Source organism: Pecten maximus, chromosome 3, assembly GCF_902652985.1.
Source record: "Pecten maximus chromosome 3, xPecMax1.1, whole genome shotgun sequence".
Classification (NCBI taxonomy): Eukaryota; Metazoa; Mollusca; class Bivalvia; order Pectinida; family Pectinidae; genus Pecten; species Pecten maximus.
In genome coordinates, this window is record NC_047017.1 from 42,908,487 (window position 1) to 42,928,765 (window position 20,279).

General features: G+C 36.8%; 2 protein-coding genes across 2 annotated transcripts in view; one reads left to right on the forward strand and one right to left on the reverse strand.

Moving 5' to 3' along the window:
* LOC117324264 (TALPID3 protein-like) overlaps positions 1–11,546 on the reverse strand; it is an 82,219-nt gene extending 70,673 nt beyond the window's left edge. Inside the window, exons 1-8 of the mRNA XM_033880042.1 lie at positions 11,435–11,546; positions 9,745–10,733; positions 9,238–9,440; positions 8,908–9,050; positions 8,565–8,739; positions 8,071–8,283; positions 7,589–7,847; positions 3,200–3,290 (exon numbers count right to left, since the gene is read on the reverse strand). Coding sequence (XP_033735933.1) covers positions 3,200–3,290; positions 7,589–7,847; positions 8,071–8,283; positions 8,565–8,739; positions 8,908–9,050; positions 9,238–9,440; positions 9,745–10,726 — 2,066 coding nt within the window. The 5' untranslated portion in view covers positions 10,727–10,733; positions 11,435–11,546. The remainder of the gene's footprint in view (positions 1–3,199; positions 3,291–7,588; positions 7,848–8,070; positions 8,284–8,564; positions 8,740–8,907; positions 9,051–9,237; positions 9,441–9,744; positions 10,734–11,434) is intronic.
* Positions 11,547–11,753: 207 nt separating this feature from the next.
* LOC117324266 (mitochondrial import inner membrane translocase subunit Tim9-like) lies at positions 11,754–17,460 on the forward strand. The gene is made up of 4 exons (XM_033880046.1): positions 11,754–11,818; positions 15,169–15,248; positions 16,275–16,370; positions 17,087–17,460. Exons 2-4 carry the CDS (start codon positions 15,198–15,200, stop codon positions 17,207–17,209), a joined length of 270 nt encoding a protein of 89 aa, XP_033735937.1. The 5' UTR covers positions 11,754–11,818; positions 15,169–15,197; the 3' UTR covers positions 17,210–17,460.
* The last annotated feature ends 2,819 nt before the right edge of the window (positions 17,461–20,279 follow it).

Here is a 20,279-nt window from a genome sequence, read left to right on the forward strand (position 1 = left end):
TTTTACTGATCCACGTACCCTTATATATACCTGTCAGTAGTGTTTTACTGATCCACGTACCCTTATATATACCAGTCAGTAGTGTTTTACTGATCCACGTACCCTTATATATACCAGTCAGTGGTGTTTTACTGATCCACGTACCCTTATATATACCTGTCAGTGGTGTTTTACTGATCCACGTACCCTTATATATACCAGTCAGTAGTGTTTTACTGATCCACGTACCCTTATATATACCAGTCAGTGGTGTTTTACTGATCCACGTACCCTTATATATACCAGTCAGTAGTGTTTTACTGATCCACGTACCCTTATATATACCAGTCAGTAGTGTTTTACTGATCCACGTACCCTTATATATACCTGTCAGTAGTGTTTTACTAATCCACGTACCCTTATATATACCAGTCAGTAGTGTTTTACTGATCCACGTACCCTTATATATACCAGTCAGTGGTGTTTTACTGATCCACGTACCCTTATATATACCTGTCAGTGGTGTTTTACTGATCCACGTACCCTTATATATACCAGTCAGTAGTGTTTTACTGATCCACGTACCCTTATATATACCAGTCAGTGGTGTTTTACTGATCCACGTACCCTTATATATACCTGTCAGTAGTGTTTTACTGATCCACGTACCCTTATATATACCAGTCAGTAGTGTTTTACTGATCCACGTACCCTTATATATACCTGTCAGTAGTGTTTTACTAATCCACGTACCCTTATATATACCAGGCAGAAGTGTTTTACTGATCGACGTACCCTTATATATACCAGTCAGTAGTGTTTTACTGATCCACGTACCCTTATATATACTAGTCAGTGGTGTTTTACTGATCCACGTACCCTTATATATACTAGTCAGTGGTGTTTTACTGATCCACGTACCCTTATATATACCAGTCAGTAGTGTTTTACTGATCCACGCACCCTTATATATACCTGTCAGTAGTGTTTTACTGATCCACACACCCTTATATATACCAGTCAGTAGTATTTTACTGATCCACGTACCCTTATATATACCTGTCAGCAGTGTTTTACTGATCCACGTACCCTTATATATACAAGTCAGTAGTGTTTTACTGATCCACGCACCCTTATATATACCAGTCAGAAGTGTTTTACTGATCCACGCACCCTTATATATACCAGTCAGTAGTGTTTTACTGATCCACGTACCCTTATATATACCAGTCAGTAGTGTTTTACTGATCCACGTACCCTTATATATACCAGTCAGTAGTGTTTTACTGATCCACGTACCCTTATATATACCAGTCAGTAGTGTTTTACTGATCCACGTACCCTTATATATACCAGTCAGTAGTGTTTTACTGATCCACGTACCCTTATATATACCAGTCAGTAGTGTTTTACTGATCCACGTACCCTTATATATACCAGTCAGTAGTGTTTTACTGATCCACGTACCGTTATATATACCAGGCAGAAGTGTTTTACCAATCCACGCACACTTATATATACCAGTCGGTAGTGTTTTACTGATCCACGTACCCTTATATATACCAGTCAGTGGTGTTTTACTGATCCACGTACCCTTATATATACCTGTCAGTAGTGTTTTACTGATCCACGTACCCTTATATATACCAGTCAGTAGTGTTTTACAGATCCACGTACCCTTATATATACCAGTCAGTAGTGTTTTACTGATCCACGTACCCTTATATATACCAGTCAGAAGTGTTTTACTGATCCACACACCCTTATATATACCAGTCGGTGGTGTCTTACTGATCCACGTACCCTTATATATACCAGTCAGTGGTGTTTTACTGATCCACGTACCCTTATATATACCTGTCAGTAGTGTTTTACTGATCCACGTACCCTTATATATACCAGTCAGTAGTGTTTTACAGATCCACGTACCCTTATATATACCAGTCAGTAGTGTTTTACTGATCCACGTACCCTTATATATACCAGTCAGTAGTGTTTTACTGATCCACGTACCCTTATATATACCAGTCAGTAGTGTTTTACTGATCCACACACCCTTATATATACCAGTCAGAAGTGTTTTACTGATCCACGTACCCTTATATATACCAGTCAGAAGTGTTTTACTGATCCACACACCCTTATATATACCAGTCAGAAGTGTTTTACTGATCCACGTACCCTTATATATACCAGTCAGTAGTGTTTTACTGATCCACACACCCTTATATATACCAGTCAGAAGTGTTTTACTGATCCACGTACCCTTATATATACCAGTCAGTAGTGTTTTACTGATCCAAGTACCCTTATATATACCTGTCAGTAGTGTTTTACTGATCAACGTACCCTTATATATACCTGTCAGCGGTGTTTTACTGATCCACGTACCCTTATATATACCAGTCAGTAGTGTTTTACTGATCCACGTACCCTTATATATACCAGTCAGTAGTGTTTTACTGATCCACGTACCCTTATATATACCAGTCAGAAGTGTTTTACTGATCCACGTACCCTTATATATACCCGTAAGAAGTGTTTTACTAATCCACGTACCGTTATATATACCAGTCAGTAGTGTTTTACTGATCCACGTACCCTTATATATACCAGTCAGTAGTGTTTTACTGATCCACGTACCCTTATATATACCAGGCAGAAGTGTTTTACCAATCCACGCACCCTTATATATACCAGTCAGTAGTGTTTTACTGATTCACGTACCCTTATATATACCAGTCAGAAGTGTTTTACTGATCCACGTACCCTTATATATACCAGTCAGTAGTGTTTTACTGATCCACGTACCCTTATATATACCAGGCAGAAGTGAAATTACATGCCAAGATGATCAAATTGTAAAGAACATGCTCGTCAAACGAGATACAGCCCAAACAATTTTTTTCTGTGATTCTTGTCAAAGGTCAAAATATAGGACAGTGTGAATGTGATGGCATGGACAATTTTTTCTTTAATGTAGTTCAAAGGTAAAAATGTAGGTCAGAGTGACCTGATTTTGACACATGACACACTATCTCACCTAAGTGAACCAGCATATGCCTCAAGTTAAAATTTCTTGTGTAATATAGGCAATAGATTCTATCAAAATATGCCTTGTTCCTCTTCTGGTCAGAAAAAATTCTTCTTTTTTTTCTGTATTCTCTTATGACATTGATATGCCATAGTGATAGTTTATTCTATATACATGAATACATACCTTGTGTAGACTGGCTGGTGAATAGTTATTCCTTGCCCTCCATGGGTTGGAGAGCCAGCAGAAGCCAAAATCTCCTCAAGTATGCCTTTAGCTGGCAAAATAAAAATAAAGTTATATAATACATGTAGCACAATGCTCTTTAGACATACTTTGCCTTTAAGTGTCTTAAACTCTTTAATTTGTGCATGTTAAACAAGTATAAGTATAGCATTGTGCTACTTCTTCTACGGAAAATCTATCAGTTTTGATACCACGTAGGCAGATTTCATGAATTAACATCTGAATTGATCCCATTTTGTATACATGTATATTTTTTTTCAATACATTTTGTAGCAATTGAATATTTGTTCTGTCTTCTTTCTGATGTCAATTTCATTTACTTCTTATCAAACAAATGTAACATGAAAACACTATTTTTAAGATGGTATCATGAGACATATGCCTGACAATGTACAAACTGCTTCACACAAAAATGCCTAAGTCGGCACTCACAGTATAGAAATATCAACAACAAATGAAAACAAGAGACCCAGAGGCCATGTATCACTCACCTGGTTTATTTGAGCAAACATCAAAATAATGTCATGTTATATTTGTTAATGTCTAACAATGCTATATGTATGATTAAAGGATGGGGATCTCAACTGCTTCAAAGAAATGAAGTCAAGACTCAACATGATTGTGTTTAAAGAAACCTTAAGTCCCTTGGGTGTATGGAAAGACCCCTGGGCTTATTTGATTCCCAGCAATGCTATATATGGTTATGATGTGGAGATCTGAACGGTTTCAAAGACAACAAAATCAATAAGTCTTCAAAGGTGGGGAAAGACCCCAGTCAAAAAGTTGTCTACCTTCGTCATTTGTATTGCTAAGTTATCTTTTATTATATCTATTTATTAGCACAATGTATCATATACACTATGTGTTGGTGATCGGAAGATATAGATTTGAATTTCCTGTCGTAGTTGTACCGAGAGAAATATATATAATATATGTACAATTTGTATCCATGTATGTAAATACATTGCGATCCAGCTTTGCAGGTATTCATATCATCTTATAGACGACTTCCACAATGATCATGTCAGGGTATCGGGCTGACCATCACTGCGCCATTGAAACGTTCTTTTTTAAGAACGCCAATGTGGCACAGTGGTATAAGCTGCGGGTATTTCTGGCTAGGCGATTGGGTGCCGTAGATCGTGAGTTTGAGGCCCGGTCAGGGCACGAGTCAAAAAGTTGTCCTCCTTCGTCATTTGAGTTGCTTAGTTATATATATAGGAGCACATGGGTTATCAAAGGACCTTACAGTGGATGGAGGAAACCCCCATCTGGGGAATTCCCGCCTTCTTTCCACCTGTAGTCCTACGCCATCCTATTTTAAGTAGGGATGTATATGGTTGTTCTTCAAACCGTATACCACTAATCTCTATTCTTGCTTATAGGAAATACCCACTCCATGTGTTCATTAATCTGACCAACCCCTACAGACCCCATAAACACACTTTCCTTAGGGACTTGGTTCACATGAAACAGCAGCTGATTGGCTGAATAAGTTGTGTGAGTACATGTTGTCGGTTTGTGACGAGTCATCCTGATACCTGCCACCCGGTTTTTGTTACGCTAATAGGATCTTTCGACCACCTTTCTGTTTGGTTTTTAATGCCTAAATTATACCTTTCTACACAATTACATTTTTATGATTTAAATATTTATTCAATTTCGTTAAAACGAACTAATTTTAATATGGGATTTGCCACCCGATATTGTCACTGCTACCCGCTGTTTGGGCTGATATTTGCGGGACAAAATGTACATACCAGGTAGAAAAACAAAAAACAAAAACAAAAACATTCACTACATAGCACGCACGCGCTGCCATCACATTGAATCAACTCGCGATGTTATTCTGTTAAACCTTTTAGTTATGTTATTTATTAATTTATCTATTCATTTATTTATTCATTAACTTTTACCATCTGTACACCACCTAAGATGTTTTCTAATTAATCATAATAGGCCCTCGGCGAATTAATTATCGGCCGAGGGGGATCGTTTTTATAACATAACGATATTTATTGTTGTTTATACCCACTATATTTGTGTAACTGTTCCATGCTCTATGTCTATATGTGATCGTATGTAATTTACCTGTGTCTTGATAAAGGGGCAGATTGCCTTGAAAATTTGACAATTTACTTGTCTGTACTGTCGTTATTACTACTTGACAATTATCTACCCCACCCCTGAGGCCCCTGGGGAGGTCAGCCCATCATTTGTATAAATTTAAATCCCAGCCACCTAGGGATGTTAACACTGAAATATCAATGTCATACATTGCTTAGATCCAGAAAAGAAATCGTTAATATCAATATTGCTAAATGGACCCCTTTTGGCCCCGTTCCTAAGGCCCCTTGGGGGTCAGCCCTATTATTTGTATAAATTTGAATCACAGTCACCTAGGGATGCTACCACTGAAATATCAATGTCATACATTGATTAGGTCCAGAGAAGAAGTAGTTAATATCAATATTGCCACATGGACCTTTTTTGGCCCTGCCCTCAGGACCCTTAGGGGTCAGCCCCATCAATTGAATCCCACCCAACTAGGAATCAGAAGAAGTCAATTGTTGAAGGATGGACGACGGACGCAAAGGTATGACATCAGCTCACCTTGGTCCTTTTTTTCCCATATGAAACAGTCATAAAATGAAAATGCTACCTCCTCCTGAGAAAAAGAACACCCCCCCTCCCCCCCGTGAGCACTTATACATAATGTAGTCAGCAGTCATGTTGGTCTATGACACCAGGGGCCTGTTTTGTTTATGTAAAATTTCAAACACATATCTTATTATGATAACATTTGTGAGAAGTGTTTAAAGAATTGTTATTTTATCTTTTTGTTGGCACAAATTTTGTACATAATCTACACAATTTGTAACATAGCAGTGTACAGTAAAAATGTACAATTCTGAAAAAAAAACCATGTTTTAGATATGTAAACGGCAGTTAACCCTACACAATACCTATATTAAAGTATATATATTTGTTATCTATACAACATTTGCAATTTTGATACAGCTGTAAGGATCTGTAAACTTATTTTTTTCTATATTTTTCAGACCTGTAAAAACCATTGTAACCTCTTCAAAAAACCTTAAAAATTGCAAAATATCATGATTTTTGACCCAACATGACACAACTCTTAACACATTTTTTTTTCTTAAACCTAATTGAAATTAAATCTCTCTATCCCAAAGACAGAATTAATCTTGTTTTGACATATATTTTACATCATTAAGTTTTTCTGCTATGTTGCCTTGTCTGCTACGTACCAAGTTTTGATGGAAGCAAATTTCTGGTGTCAAGACATTACCGGAAAATCAGGAATTTTTTTTATCTCAAATCATTTTTGTTTTTTCTTTTTAACAAATGTGAAGTCTGTATAAACTATTTCATAATGAATATACCAATTAAAGTATACGTTTATTTTTTCCATTTTTTATACGTGTACATAATACAATGTACATGAGTTATTTGCTCAATAAAGAAATCACTCATGGCCAGGTTATATTACTGCGGTCTGCTACCTAAATAGTCTTGTTAAAAATGCCATCCCAGTACAACTTGACATACTTGTAATTGCCAAGTAATTTCCTGATCATCAATCCATTATTGCACATAAAATATTGATCCAACAACCATGCTCTTCAGTATAACATATAGTTCAATGCCAGATATTAAAATAGTGATATTGCATTACATTACACAGTGATATTTGATCTCATGCTTCGTCTGTCTTATTTCATTATATATACAATATGGCCGATATTACACACTTGTGACACAGCTAGTTATGTGACTATCTAGGACAAATGACATTTTTGTACAGGTATGCATTCCACAAAATCACGCATATCTCGGAAATGGTACAACATATTTACCTAATTTCTTCACAGTACTTTATCTAACAATTTGTAACCATAACAAAAATAATTCAGGATACACTTTAATAGCCAGAAAAGGAGGTTTCATTATAAACATAGTCTATGATCCCTCCAGCTTAAGGGAGGCAACTCAGATAACACAATTTCTTTAATACACAATAAACAACAAACAATAAGTTTGTTTTCGTTTTTAGGAGGTTAACATCCTCAAAACAGCCAGGGCCTTATGAGGACAGGACAACCAGTAAGCACAATTAATGTGTTTGATAGGGAACTGGAGAGGAGATTAAATTCTAAGGTAATTCAATAAATGAGGTTTAAACAGACAACCACATAAAGGAAAGACAAAACATACATTTAACAAATTAATTACTAATATATTTTAGTATTTTTTTTCACAATACTATGTACAGTTTTTTGTTCACTGTCAATAGGTACTTACACTGCTGTGTCTGTGAGTCTGCCATGGCTGATGGGTCATAGGCTACTGGACGGGGTGCTCTTGACCGAGGGGCTGGGGTGTCCAGGGGGGACCCTTTAGGAGATACAGAAGTCCTGTTGATGGTTGTCTTACTGAAAGCTCTCCTTGGTAGATCAGCTCCGGGTGAAGGGAACTTCCTCTGCTGGGGAGGAGTTCGTTGAGGGGAGCCACCCACTGATCTGGTTTTGGGTGTATCTCTTGTAAGTGATATCAATTTTGCCTGATGGAAGTTAAAATAATATACATTTGGTAAGTACCTCTATTTCGTACAATTCAAGTGTTGTGTTTTAAGTTACTTTTCGTATATCATCTTCTGATCTATATGATTAGTTATTGCATTACATGTAGGTGTAATGAACATAGATCATTATAAATACAAATTGGTAGACATCTCATTTCTTGGTAATCTTAATCAAATCTACAACTAAGGCATCAACAACTACCTGCATCTGCAGTTGATGTTCTTGCAGACGTTCTAGATGTTCTATTCTCTGATCTGTAAGTTGGGACAACTGTTTCTCAAGGGCCATAACTTTCTGTGATTCCTGTACTGCAGTTTCAGTCTCGGACACCATTTGTTTGGCTGAGCCACTCTTTTGAATCACAGCCATTTTTTCCAAAATCTCTCCCATTTTGGATTCCAAATCCTGCTGAGCCTAAAGAATATCATATTATATTTGATGAGAAGAAACAAAAATTTTGAATTGCTCATAATTCCAAAAGGACTTTTATGGTATGTTCATTCAAAATGTATATATACAGTTTGTTTTTTAGAATGCTACACATTTACAACTTTATTGAGTCAATGGCAATTGTTTTCATCCAATATCATAATTATTTACATCTTAATGTCTTGAACAACTTAAGATAAATATAACTAATGGACAGTGTATATGTTGTTTGGGACTGATATGGACATAGTCTTGATCATCTTTACCTTAAGGAAAGGCTGTGTAGCTGCTACAGCTGCACTAGCTGCCACCGCAACAGCTATGGCCTCACTTGTCTGCCCTGTCACCTTTGACCCTTCCCCTTTGACATCTGGTCCTTTTCTGTCTGCACCAACAATTTTTGGTTGAACAACCCTCTTCACAGGTCCTGCCTGTTCATACCTAGAGTAGAGAGCAGAATTTGAGCAAAGATTTCATGTCATGTCTATTTACATCCATATCAACCGGAAAAATTCTTGTTCTTATTGCAAATCTATGCAATAAGTTATTGAATGTTTCGGTAGCTTTAATCTTCAGTGTTGATATGCATAGTTCAAATTGTTAAGTTACCTTTTAGCAAATGTCTGTCTGATAAGTTTTTGCTTCTCTGACATTTTGAAGTTGGAGATTTTAACTTCTGGTGACTCCTTCCTTTTGTCTAGTCCACTGGACCCCTCCACTGGAGCCCCCTGTTGAAGCACTCCTCCATTCATCTGCCAAAGAATAATAACATTTTGTGAGCATATCTACATTACTCATTTAATTTCAAATGTGTAAGATATCTATGATAAAACTGTTATTATGACAGATGATCTCAAGTTTATTTACAAGTAACAAATATTGTTTCATTGTTAAAGAAACGATTTATAAAGAAAAACAGGAAACATCTCATATGATGACCTTTGACCCTAGTTGGTATCTGGCAGACAGCATTGGTGGGATCCTCTTTTCATCCTGCTCTATTGGCCCTGTATCACTGAGGGAGGCGTCGGTGGAAAGTGATGTACGTGCAGACACTGTGACAATTCTCTCAGGCACTGTGAATATCTCTGGTTGACTACTCTCCCTGCTGCTCTCGCTTACATTCAGACAAGGGGACATAACTGCAAAAAAAGTGCAACTTATTAAAATGTAGGTTTTTTTGGCAGGGGTGGGGGTGGAGGTATACATAAATGTAACATTAAAACTAAATGAATCACTCTCCTTTGCAGAAAATTATGTATACCGAGGTTTTTCTATAGGCCAGCTGTCATTCATGCATATTGACAATAAATTCCATACCAAGATTATTCATGCCCGAATGGTTAAATGAACTGCACCACTTTGCAGACAATCTTACTATATGTTGTAGTGTATAATATGATACAAAAGTTTAACATATTCAGACTAAGGATTAAAAATGGATACCTTCTTTTTCAGGCAGAAGATCAACACTACCACTGAGATCTAATGTTGGGTCTTTTCCATGGTCACTCTGGGATTCCTCTAAATGTGTCTTCCTCTCTGACTGAATCATCTTCTTTGGTGTATGCCTCTCCACAAACACCTCTGAAGCCTTTTGTTTACTTACTCTGTAAGGATCAGGAGTGTTTGGGGGAGTAATGTGTGAGCGGATGCCTTTCCTTTCTATTAGCTCCTTGCCTTCATCTCGGGGAGAAAACTCTTCAAAGGTTTCAGTTCTTTGAGTTTGCATTGGTGAAAAGAAATGATTGTTTTCCGTGTAATCCCTTTTTGTGCCCTCACTAAGACCTCTAGGTGCAGATTGTATTTTAATTTTGCTAGTTTTTGAAATCACTGGTTTAGCAATGGCATTTTTACTTAAATTTTTGTCATCACTGTTTATATCTGATGCATGCACATCCACTGGTATTTCAACAGATTTAGCGGGTGCTTTTCTAACAGCTGAAACACTTCCTTTAACATTTTCTTTATTTCCTCCATCCCTAGGACTTATATCAAAAGGGGACTTTATCTCTCTCAATCTCTTGGATGAAATTTTTACTTTTTGTGCTCCAGAAGTATTAAAATTTTCTGAACCAATTGATATTTTGGAACACTTTGAAACATTACTTAAATTTTCCTCATCCTGTAACATAAAACTTCTTTGATCAGGATCGACAGTAGTAGATGTTATTAAAACATCACTGGCTGTAGTGCTCTCATCTGAATCATGAACAAGATGACGTATAACTTGGCCTTCATTTTTATCTGTCGCAGTATTGGTTTTACAAATACCACTATCATGACTTCGTGAGTCATGATATTGACTTTTCCCAACTGATGCCCGTGAAGAGCGACTACTGGCAGAGGAAGACCTCGTAGATTTGTCCAGACCCTTGACTGCTGCATCTGTCAGGGCGAGCAACTCTAGCATACTAGATTGTGCCATGGTAAAACTGAAATAGACAAAAACAAGGATATACTATAAGAATGGAATCCATGTTATATCATATTTGTCACCATAAGGGATCAAACTGGCTCAAATTTTTTGACAAATATACATGTATGTGAAAATACTAGTAAAAGCAACATACAGATGTAAACTTCTAAGATTATAAATAAAACCTGTGGTAGGCTTTAATTTTATATAGTGTATATATATATATAGTAGTCATCAGCTTAGTTGAATTGATAGATGGACTGGCAGCTGGCCAAGGGTAAAAGATCCCCAGTGGAGTCACACGTGTCACTACTTGCTTTCCTGTTACATTTGGTGCCATTAACCACTCTAAATGCAAACTATACCAGATTGATAAGCTTTATTGAAGATAGAACCTGGGTTGATGTTGTGTACATTAATCGCATACCGTACATCATCATATAATGTACGTACGAAACCACATGTGGGCTACGTGTTCACACGCAACTTTTGGCTTAACAATACTAGTAAATACATTTGTTCGAGTTGAGAGGGTATTTCCCCCTCAATTGAAAGTTCCAGTGCTTAATTAGAAAGCATGTGTCTCAACTTTGAAAGACTACACTGGAACTCCAACTCTGACGTTCTCAACTCATGATTCGATTTCTGTGACCAAGGGAACCAATGGTGATTCGTTCGCATAAGTAGAAAGCGGATGTCAATGCATACACCAATTACCTCTTTTTCTATATAACAATATGCATATTTTTCTTAATCGATGTTGAATCGAGCTTAACACTCATTGTATCCCTCTTCATTCCAAACTCCCGCTGCCATTTTTGTCAACAATGTCATCACCAAACACTTCTTGTAAGAAGCGATCTGATTGGTCGAATTCTTCGGAATTTCATTGCCGTAATACTTTATCTTTTTTTCTTGAAATAACATATACCATATTTTATGTGATTTTTAATAGATCTCAATGAATGCACTGACTTAATTATATAGTGTTTAATATGATACTCACTTATTCATCATTGAATTTGCGACATGTAAATTTAGGTTTTAACCGATTTCCGGTGGTGTATGTGTCTGAGCTTGACTTTTTATACCCACGTGCAAGTATGTCATGTTTTCATATTTATTATCGAGTATAGACTGAAAAATTGACCCTATAACCAGCTTAGAAAAGGATGTAACATAGGATTCAATTTTAAAACCACAAATACGTGGTTGATCTTCATTTGATTTCTCCTCTGAATCATGAGGTATAACATCAGATAGATAGGCTAGCAGCCTACATGTAGCTATCATGTACTACGTATACGTATATATGATATATAGGGAAGCACCACAACATATTTTATAGCGTTGTTCCCCATCCCTCTGTAACTGGTGATTTTTAAAGCCGCGTTCGGTATTTAGGCACAGGCGTTTGCATCTGGTTGTTGCAATTGGTAGAAAAAAGTATTAACCCCTACTCCTATAGATGTAGTAGGACCTAATTTATTTTTTCTTTAGGCCTAAATATACTTCAGACGCAGACGCCTGTGATTTAGGGTTCCGTTATACCAAGGATGTGAATTCCTAAATTCTGTCCCGCTCCGTTACTTCAAAATTCTAGACGGACGCTCTTAACAATTTGAGCTATAATTCTACCAGCTTTCAGCCCAGTCCAATTCTGCTGCACATGTACAAAATGTATACATGTATAGTGTACATGTAACTATAGCCAGAAATGAATATATATATAATGTTCTTTTTACTTTAATTTTGTACATGTCCACAATTCGGCAAGATTAAGAATATATAGTAATCCGGCATTCCCACTATTTTTGTGTCGCCTAATTATAATTTATAATGAAGCGACATATATATATATACATGTCACTATGTCGGTGGCGGCGTCTGCCAATGGTTTCCGTGCGATAAATTTAGTTCCCTAGGGCCAATCAAACTCAAACTCCAAACAGCACTTCAATTCCTTACCAAAAGTGCTTGCTTGGGATTTTCACGTTTAAAGGTTAAAGGTCAAGGACACTGTTACTATTAATAGAAAATAGGTTTCCATACAATAATTTGAGTTCCTATGGGCCAATCAAACTCAAACTTCAAACAGCGCTTCCTTATGAAAAGTGCTTGCTTGGGATTGCTTTTCAGGTTTGAAGGTTAAAGGTCAAAGTCACTTACTGTAAATAAAAAATTGGTTTCCATGCGACACTTGAGTTCCCCTGGGCCAATCAAACTCAAACTTCATACAGTGTTTCCTTACCAAAAGTGCTTGCTTGGGATTGCTTTTCAGGTTTAAAGGTCAAGGTCACTGTTACTATAAATAAAAATTGGTTTCCATGCGATAACTTGAGTTCCCCTGGGCCCTGCAGGTAGGGCGTAAGAATTGTACCTGCTGCCCCCATTGCATGATCGTAAGAGGCGACTGAATTTGGGATCTTATCTTTTCTCTTCTTTCTGAACAACTTTCTTCTTCCTAATGTCTCCCTTGACACTGCCTCACGTTTGGCCTTTAGTTGAGCATTCGCCCCTGTGAGGAAGGCTTCGGGTTCTGTCCCCTGTCCGAGACATACCAGCGTCTTTAAAAATGGTAGTTGCTGCTCCTGCTTAGCGCTCGGCATACGAGGAGTGGGACGACTGGTTCGCCCATTGTCAGTATAATGTGACCAGGTTGGGTGTCCTGCTGGGTGTCTTCGGCAGTATGCTTTAGTGAGGTAGCACTATAAATCGGCAAAAGTTCCGGCCTATCACAAGGAGACTTAACACAAACATACCGCAGCCTCCCAAAACACACATACACGCTCACCACACGCATGCATGTCGCACGCACGGGAGGCCATCCTTAAATGACCTTAGCTGTTAATAGGACGTTAAACAAAATAAACCAAACCAAACCAATCAAACTCAAACTTCAAACAGCACTTCCTTACGAAAAGTGCTTGCTTGGGATTGCTTTGAAGGTTTGAAGGTCAAAGGTCAAGGTCACTTACTATAAATAAAAAATTGGTTTCCATGCAACACTTGAGTTCCCCCGGGCCAATCAAACTCAAACTTCATACAGTGCTTCCTTACCATAAGTGCTTGCCTGGGATCGCTTTTCAGGTTTGAAGGTCAAAGGTCAAGGACACTGTTACTATTAATAGAAAATTGGTTTCCATATAATAACTTCAGTTCCCGGAACTGAACTTCCCATGGGCTAATCAAACTCAAACTTCAAACAGCGCTTCCTTGCGAAAAGTGCTTGCATGGGATTGCTTTTCAGGTTTGAAGGTCAAAGGTCAAGGTCACTTACTATAAATAAAAAAAATTGGTTTCCATGCGACACTTGAGTTCCCCTGGGCCAAATCAAACTCAAACTTCACACAGTGCTTCCTTACCGAAAGTGCTTGCTTGGGATTGCTTTTCAGGTTTGTAGGTCAAAGGTCAAGGTCACTGATACTATCAACAGAAAATTTGTTTCCATGTGATAACTCGACTTTTCCTTAGCCAATCAGGCTCAAACTTCATACAGTGCTTCTTTACCTCAAGTCCTTGCTTAGATTGCTTTTCAGGATCAAAGGTCAAAGGTCATTGTTACTATAAATAAAAAATAGGTTTGCTTGCGATAACTTGAGATCCTTTGGGCCAATCAAATGCAAACTTGATGCATTGTTTTCTTACAGGAAGTGCTTGCTTGGGATTGCTTTCCTGTTCGATGTTCAAAGGTCAAGGTTACTGTAACTCTTAATAGAAAATTGAGGTTCCATGTGATAACTCAAGTTCCCTTCGGCCAATCAAACTCAAACTTTGTAGAGTGCTTCCTTGGGATTGCTTTTCAGGTTCGAAGGTCAAGGTCACTGTAAATGAATAGAAAATCTGTCCAGTTCCTTTTGGTCAATCAACCTAAAACTTCATATAGTGCTTACGGTTTTGATTTGCAAAGCAGATCAGTTTGATTCCTGCGCAAGGTGTATCCAAATTATGAACACAGGACTTCTGAACTCTTGGACAAATGCTGTAACCATCTGAGCTAGCAGCTGGCCATGCCACCATACAGTACTTGGCCCTGTCCAGTTCATGCAGCTACACAATGCATACAGTTAGCCTTTCCCATAATACCAATAATGTGTACCCAGCAACTTAATTACATATACATTTTAGGAACTTAATTTCACATGTATAGCAAATGTTTTACTATTCGATTCCTGATGAGAAAAGACTAGGTATGGCATGGAGTCTCCTGATTGACAATTTTGTTTTGAGTATCCTGGTTTCCTCCCATGAACTTTCTATATTGATTCTATATTCTATATTGACATTTGTGTGAACAAGTGATTTAAAATATCCATTGATAAAACAAATTAAAAAAACTGTACTCCTCCTTTCCTTAGATAAATATAATTTAGAATGTAGAATTATAAATCTGTCTTGGTTGTGTTTAAGTGATGATGTCATTACCAATATTTTTTTCATTTTTGTTTTAGGTAAATATTGAAATAAAGAAATTTGCACCATGGCTGCTCAAGAGCCTAATATTATGCAGATGCCAAATGAATCTATGCAGGTATATGTATCTACACATCTATTAACTTATCTGTCACACTTATTTTCTTATTTGGCCTGAAGTATATGGTAAATAAATTTATTCTTGTATTATTTTATTTATAATTAATTGTAAATAACTCATTTTGTATGTTAATTCAGACCAGGAAAAAAAATCACTACTATAAATACATGTAACCCTTTCGTGCCAAGGAAAATCTAGAATCAAAATAATTGTCAAATGTGATGGCTGTTGTAAATATTAAGATGAAAAGTTCTGTTGCATTTAATACCATTATAATTACAAGTTTATATTTTAATTGTACATGTAAGGTGGTCATCACCTACATAATAAAACTTTCAAATTAAGCACATAAGTAGTTTTTGCCTCCAGATGTCCATTCCTACTTTCAATGATTATTATGGAGTCTAGTGTCCAGCTTGACGAGGACAATACTTTCCAATAAACAGCCCAGTCTACAAGCTGCATTTGAGAGATTAATGATACATATTAAAAGCAAGACATCATCAACACAGCACTATGTGATAATTATAAGATTTAGTGTCTGGAACTTGACCCCTGGTCTTGTATATTAACATGGAACTTGACCCCAGGTCTTGTATATTAACATGGAAATTGACCTCAGGTCTTGTATATTAACCTGAAACTTGACCCCAGGTCTTGTGTCTTAACATGGAACTTGACCTTAGGTCTTGTATATATATTAACATGGAACTTGACCCCTGGTCTTGTATATTAACGTGAAACTTGACCCCAGGTCTCGTATATTAACATGGAACTTGACCTCAGGTCTTGTATGTTAACATGGAAATTGACCTCAGGTCTTTTATATTAACATGAAACTTGACCTCAGGTCTTGTATATTAACATGGAACTTGACCCCAGGTCTTGTATATTAACATGGAAATTGACCTCAGGTCTTGTATATTAACAAAAGTATTTATTAAATACCTAGTATATTAAGTCTACTCAAGTTCAATGTGTATACAGATGAAATTCAACTTTTATAATGAATTTTCCTTTCAGTGGAAAACACTTCTCTTGGACTACAATAGGTTAACGGAGGACTGCTTTATAGATTGTGTGCATGACTTCACCTCAAAGAAAGCTAACAAGGCAGAGGTAATGAACAATAGTTAATGGTTCATAGGAAACACAGGTCTTAATTGGGCTTCGTTCAATAACTGCACAATAATTTGGGACATTCCTAAATTATTTATGGGCATTTTGTAAACCCTGGAATTATAGGAATAAAGCAAGTTCTGAAAGTCCGAGTCAAGACAAGGTTTCTTAAATAAAGTGGTATATATATATATATAGAGGATATCTAACAGTGTCTTCAGTGATACCAAATGTATTTCACGAGTGGGGCTATTATTTTGGTATTTTTCACAAGCGCGCCACACATGTGAAAATTATCAAAATATTAGTCGCACAAGTGAAATATATTTGGTATTACTGAAGATACTGTTAGATATTCTGTTTTTTACATTTTATAGCAAAATCTACCAGGGCAGCTATAAGTTCTCCTATGTCGTTTGTAAGTAGTGTTTTGATTGGTCAAATCACAAAAAGTGATATTTTTCACTAGTGAAAATATCACCTTTATAGAATGAATAATTTTCAATATTTCACTGGTAAAAATGTAATTAATACATACCGATATATACCGTCAAGTACATTCAGGTATCCCCGATATTCCAGGGGATCACATACGCTCTCTTCACAGAATAAATCCAAAACTAGGGTTTATTTGACCCATATTGCAGAGGTAAATCACTGTATTAACAAGAATTAAAGGAATGCCTCCTGTTGTCAACTTACTTTTGTGTTTTCAGTTGACGTGCACAAAAAATTGTTTACAAAAGCAATTCAAGGTGATTCAGCGTATTGCTCAACGAATCCATGAATTCCAGTGGATGAAGGTTGAAGGCATGGAGGCTTTGACAGTACAAAGATGATGAAAAACTAGTGAAATTAATCTTTTATGTTGACATATTCAAGTAATAATGAAGGAGCTCATCCTGCTTCTTTGTGACAGAAAAGAGCTGATATACCATCCATTCTAGAAGAGGACCTGTTTCTGTGCAACCCACTGGGTGTTGGTAGACGAAATAATAGGCCTCCTTGTATGGAAGTGTATTGATTAGTGTATTTTGTTGTTGTTTTTATGATATGATTACTGTATTTATAATAAAAATGTCAAAATCCATATGAATGTGTTTTATTATAATTGTATACATAAGCTTATTGGTTAAAATTGTCAATGCTATACTTTGTTTGCTTTTTGTCCTGTAAATTAAAGAAACATGTTTGATTATCAATGACGTTGCTATCTTGTCCAAAAAAAATCTAGATTTATATTATCCCATTTGGTCTGTGGCATCAATGGTGAAGAGGACTCAATTTAGTATAAATAGTAGGTAAATCTTCACTTTGATTGTGCAACAGTATATCAGACTGTTTATTACTATAGCATCGGAACGTCTCTTTAGGATTTCGATTTGGCATAGTGGTAGACCAGCTGCAGGTATTCTGGCTATGAAACTCCTTCTGTATATCGGAAAGAAATTTTCACCAAGTATTGTCTGGAGCATTGTACAATTATGTAAAACTGAGGATTTGCTCTCTTCAAAGAACATGTAAATTATAATATTTTTCTGTAGTCCCCATATTGGGCGGGCATTCCTTTTTGAAGTCCCTCAGCCTTGAACCATCTGCAATTCATGACTAATTTTGAGAAAAGTCATCTCACCAAACATTGTAACCTGAGTTTCCTCTGGCCCCGACACCATGTCTGGTGGTGTCGGGGCCAGAGGAAAGTCCGGCTACGTATAGCCCTTCAACTCGGCATGTTCCTAGCCCCCATCATGAACCCAGCTCTTGCTTGGTGTTTGAATAAAAAGTATTTAACACACTTGACACCTTGAAAGTAATAGTAATTAACCAGCAGCATCCCAGGATGCTACTGGTCCAATATCATAATCCTGAACCTCTTGGTTGTTGAGAAGAAATTGTTTAATTTAACATCTGTGACCTTCAAAGTAGATCAAGGTCATTCATTGGAGCACACTTGGTAGCCTTCAATGGCCTTTTAGCATGAACTTTGAATATTTGAGAAGTTGCTTAGATATTTTATCACATTTGGCCCCTGTGACCTTGATAATTGGTCATGGGTCATTCATTTGAACAAACTTTGTAGCCCTTTATCCAAGTATGTTACAGGCCAAAAATCTGGTCTCTGGGTCTTTTAATTGGTTATTGAGAAGTTAAATTGTTTAAATAATTCACCACCTTTGAGTGACCTTGAAAGTAGATCAAGGTCATTTGTTTGAACAAACATGAGAATAAGTTTTAAAGGGAAATCTTGATGCCATACAAATTACAAACACAGCTCCACAGAATAAGCCCACTTACCCTTCAGGCAGGCGAGTTAAAAATCGTTGAACCCAAATGATCTGTTAAAAACTGAGAGGGTGGATCTTTATAAACAGCAATATCTTTATATACAGCTATATCTGCTATTCTATAATGCTTTGTCAAAATTTTACAGGCATACAAAATTACATGTTTCATGTTTAGAACGAGAGGCCAAGATGGCCTGTACTGCTCACATGGCTAACCAGGAATAATGGCAAAGTTACTATTAGTATATATATTTTCATGTTGACCTTATGTTAGTAATATTTCTAATAGAGGTTATATGAATTATTGATGTACTGGTTGATCATAATATAGAGTTTTGCATTTATTTATTGGTAGTCAGTTAATGGTATTGAAATAACAAAAATTACCTGGTGGTACAGTGTTTTTGAAAACAAGCACATAACCCACAAAAAAACTAGATGCAATGTACATCTAGCAATGAGAAGCGTTTTGTTGAACCTGTGTGTTTTTACACAAGTGCTACTTTTAAGTCAAAAGCTATATAAACCATTGGAATACTTAACAAGAAATCCCAGAGTGATCTTGGCGCCCACCATTGAATGATCTTTATAGGTTTCATGTCAGATTGATCTCTCTATTTTCCCCTTCCTCTTACTAATCTGTGTTAATTGAAAAACATCCCTCCAGTACTTTTCAAACAAGGGGAACCTATATATGAAATCTGAGATTAAGCGATAATGACTGTCTGTTGGCCATATTGTTTTCAGATTGGTCCCAAAATATATATGAGGGACCAAGGGGAACCTACATATGTAATTTGAGAAAGATCCCTTCAGCACTTTCTGGGAAATAGCGATAACAAACTTTAAATTGTCAAAATCCAAGATGGCTGCCTGTCGGCCATCTTGTTTTCCTAGTCGACCGGTCCCAAAATGCAATATGCATAACTAGGGAAGAAGGGGAACCTACATATGAAATTTGAGAAAGATCCCTTTTGTACTTTCTGTAAAATAGCGATGACAAACTTTAAATTGTCAAAATCCAAGATGGCTGCCTGTCAGCCATCTTGTTTTCCGAGTCGACCGGTCCCAAAATGCAATATGCATAACTAGGGAAGAAGGGGAACCTACATATGAAATTTGAGAAAGATCCCTTTTGTACTTTCTGTAAAATAGCGATGACAAACTTTAAATTGTCAAAATCCAAGATGGCTGCCTGTTGGCCATGTTGTTTTCCGATTGGTGTCAAAATGCAATATGCATAACAAGACACCGAGGGGAACCTACATATGAAATTTGAGAAAAAAAACCTTCAGTACTCTCTTGGAAATAGCGATAACATACTTCAATTGTCAAAATCCAAGATGGCTGTCTGTCGGCCATATTGTTTTCCGATTGGTCCCAAAATGCAATATGCATAACTAGGCACCAAGGGGAACCTACATATGAAATTTGAGAAAAATCCCTTCATTTCTTTCTGAGAAATAGCAATAACAAGAATTGTTTACGGACGGACGGACCATGGACGCAGGGCGATTTGAATAGCCCACCATCTGATGATGGGATTTTAAGATATTTGCCTCTATAGAGATCTTGAGGATCATATGAGGAAACTTGATAAAACTCCTTCTTAGGTACATATATA